This window comes from Triturus cristatus, chromosome 1_1 (genome assembly GCF_964204655.1).
Source record: "Triturus cristatus chromosome 1_1, aTriCri1.1, whole genome shotgun sequence".
NCBI lineage: Eukaryota > Metazoa > Chordata > Amphibia > Caudata > Salamandridae > Triturus > Triturus cristatus.
In genome coordinates, this window is record NC_140579.1 from 935,601,463 (window position 1) to 935,604,333 (window position 2,871).

A 2,871-nucleotide genomic window follows, 5' to 3' on the forward strand; every position below is an offset into this window, starting at 1 on the left:
TAGTTTTTTTTGAAAACTCAGAGCATTCCTGTCGTCCTGGGACGCGTTTTTGAAATGAAGAAGTAGGGGAACGGACTATGTTAAATTAAATAAGTAGGGGCACGCCGTGCCCTTCCGTTCCCGCCCACTTCGACCACTGGCCCAATTGGATAAAATGAGCACACTGTATTAGGAAAGGACGATTGCGGGCCTAACTTACGTAATATGTCAAAAAAACAATGGTTCTGTTGGGTGAAAAAAGATACCTTTCTATATACATTGCATGAATCATACGTTATTCAAAAATCATTTCAGTGAGTCACTGGTAACACACAAAACTAAACAAATTCTCGGGTAATTTAAGTTTTTATATAAATTGCATCATTCATATATATCCAAAAAATCATTTAGAGAGGCCATCAAAGTACATAGTGATAACAATTAGTGAAAAGGTGACAAATGGTGCTCAGTGATAAAGTGCGTAATATGTACAGTATAGTTTAAAAAGATCGAAAGATTTGTTGGCCAGAAAACAGATATTTATAGTAGATCCGCGAATTAAGTCAATTTATTTTGCGCAGACTCAAATTGCTGGTCGACGTTTCAACCCAAATACTGCACTACTATGAGGTCAGTGCGGGTCTTCATCAGGACAAGGACAAGGGGATGATGGCCTGTAAGAGGTAAGATGACTAAATCAGGTGTGTTGCCAAAAGAGCAATGACTCACATATTAATAAGGTGGCATATCACTCACCTACGGTATGATACAGGGTTTAATGTGGTAAATTCACACCTAAATCCTTCCAATGTTGATAACTAGATCGAGATACCCGAGAATTTGTTTCGTTTTGTGTGTTACCAGTGACTCACTGAAATGATTTTTGAATAACGTATGATTCATATGTATATATGATTCATGCAATGTATATAGAAAGGTATCTTTTTTCACCCAACAGAACCATTGTTTTATTGACATAAGACTGCCCAGGTTCTGAGGGATACTGGGTTACCCCATTGTTTGTGAATATAACTTACGTAATAGGCTGAGGCACTTCTTCCTGAGAGAAAACTTGAAATCCTTTCTTATTCTTGTCACCTGTGCCTGTTTTTCAAGTAAGTGGTGTGAGAGGTTTCTCTTTGTATGAGCACAGGTATGAGGTAATGAGATATCTGTTTTTTTCTGGCCTTAGTAACTGCTTGCTATTAAACCAAAATACGCAGTAAAGAGTTCACAGAAATGGCTGTTCGCTTACATGAGATGAAGGAATCCAGGTTTATTTGGCCCTAGTTATTAATTAATAGCCCTTAGCCCAACACTTAAGTTACAGCCTTTGTCAGACAGTTGTATTACGAAGTAAAAATAACAATTGATGGCCTAAAAATGTTTCAAGGACAGGCTCTGTTTCCCCCAGAGTTATTCAAGGACAACAAAATCGTAGGCCCCAGCCACGCGAGTCAGAATCACCCTAATACCTTAGCAAACGGAATGCAACCGCGGCTCATAGTCATTCAGTGCGGGTACAATGTGTCTTCCTTCCACTGCAGTCTACTGCCGCATGCGCGGGATCCCAGCTCACGTGGTCTCTCTCTTTCAGGGGCGCAGTCTGTTCAACTGATCCATACTGGAGCAGAAAAAAAGAAGCCGGGGGAGTCGGTGAAGATATCTTGTAAAACATCCGGGTTCGCCATGAGCAGCTACTGGATGAACTGGGTGCGGCAGGCCCCGGGCAAGAAGCTGGACTGGGTGGGAGTGAGTAAGACTGATGGTTGGGCTGTCTACTTGTCCTCTGTACAAGGGAGATGCACTATCTCAAGGAGCGACTCTGAGAGCATGCTGTACCTGCAGATGAGCAGCCTGAAGCCTGAAGACGCGGGCACATATTACTGTGCTCGAGACACAGTGACACACACCAGTCCCTAACCCTCTCAAAAAGCCCCCGTCCAAGGAGGCCAAGAACTGCGAAAGCAAAACTGATCTGGTTTCCTTTTAAGATTCAGTCAGTGTGCATGCCTCCAGATCCAAGATCTGGTCTTTTTTATAGAGCTCCTGATAAAACTCCTGAAAGGTTTTGAGGATGTCTTTGTGTCTTGTGTGGGTTTTGTTGTGTGGGTCTGTGATGGATGAGATAGTAAATTGGTTACTCTTGTGCTTCAGGTAGGAGGCAAGTAGCTTCCCCGCTTTATTTGCTTCGTAGAGGTTAGTGGTCTTGTATTTGTTAAACCACAGTCCGGCCCTTTCACTCAGGATCTTATTGTATTCGTACTTTTTTCTAGTTAGGTCCGTTAGGAGTTTGGTATCGTGAGTGGCCCTGGCATGGGATGTTTCTAGGCTTTTGATGTCCCGCTCGAGCTGGGTCAGCTGTAAGTTTGTGTTTTTGTTTATTTTGGACTTAATTTTGATAATTGTGCCTCTGACGGTGGCCTTCAGTGCGTTCCATAGGGTAGTGGGACTAATCCCCGGTGAATCATTGTGTCTAAGGTATTCCCGTATGGCCTCCTCAATCTATTTTGTGTTCATGGGGCTAGCTAGGACGTCGCTGTTAAACCGCCACCTCCGGGGAATGTCTTCATTGTGGCCTCCACTCAGCTTTAAGCTGATACATGAATGGTCTGACACTAGCCTAGGCGCTATGTCAGAGTGTTCTATTAGGTGTGTGTGTGTGGGCCTGTGATTAGTATGTAGTCTATCCTGCTGTACGAGTTGTGTGGGTTAGAGTAGAATGTGAAGTCCCTAGTGTCAGGGTGCTGGAGTCGCCAAGGATCCCTGAGGTTGAATTTGGAGCATATATTTTTTAGTGTAGTGTGTGCACTTGTGGGCTGGTATTGGCATGGTGACTGTCTATCCAATATGTGGTGCAGAGGCATATTAAAGTCCCCCGCCACCACCCTG

The 2,871-nt window shown here is 43.5% G+C and overlaps 1 gene segment (V, D, J or C); it reads left to right on the forward strand.

Annotated features, from left to right (window-relative positions):
* The first annotated feature begins 1,467 nt into the window (after positions 1-1,467).
* LOC146871313 (Ig heavy chain V region C3-like) lies at positions 1,468-1,902 on the forward strand. The segment is given in 1 exon segment: positions 1,468-1,902. A coding segment is annotated over 1 exon segment (435 nt).
* Positions 1,903-2,871: the final 969 nt, after the last annotated feature.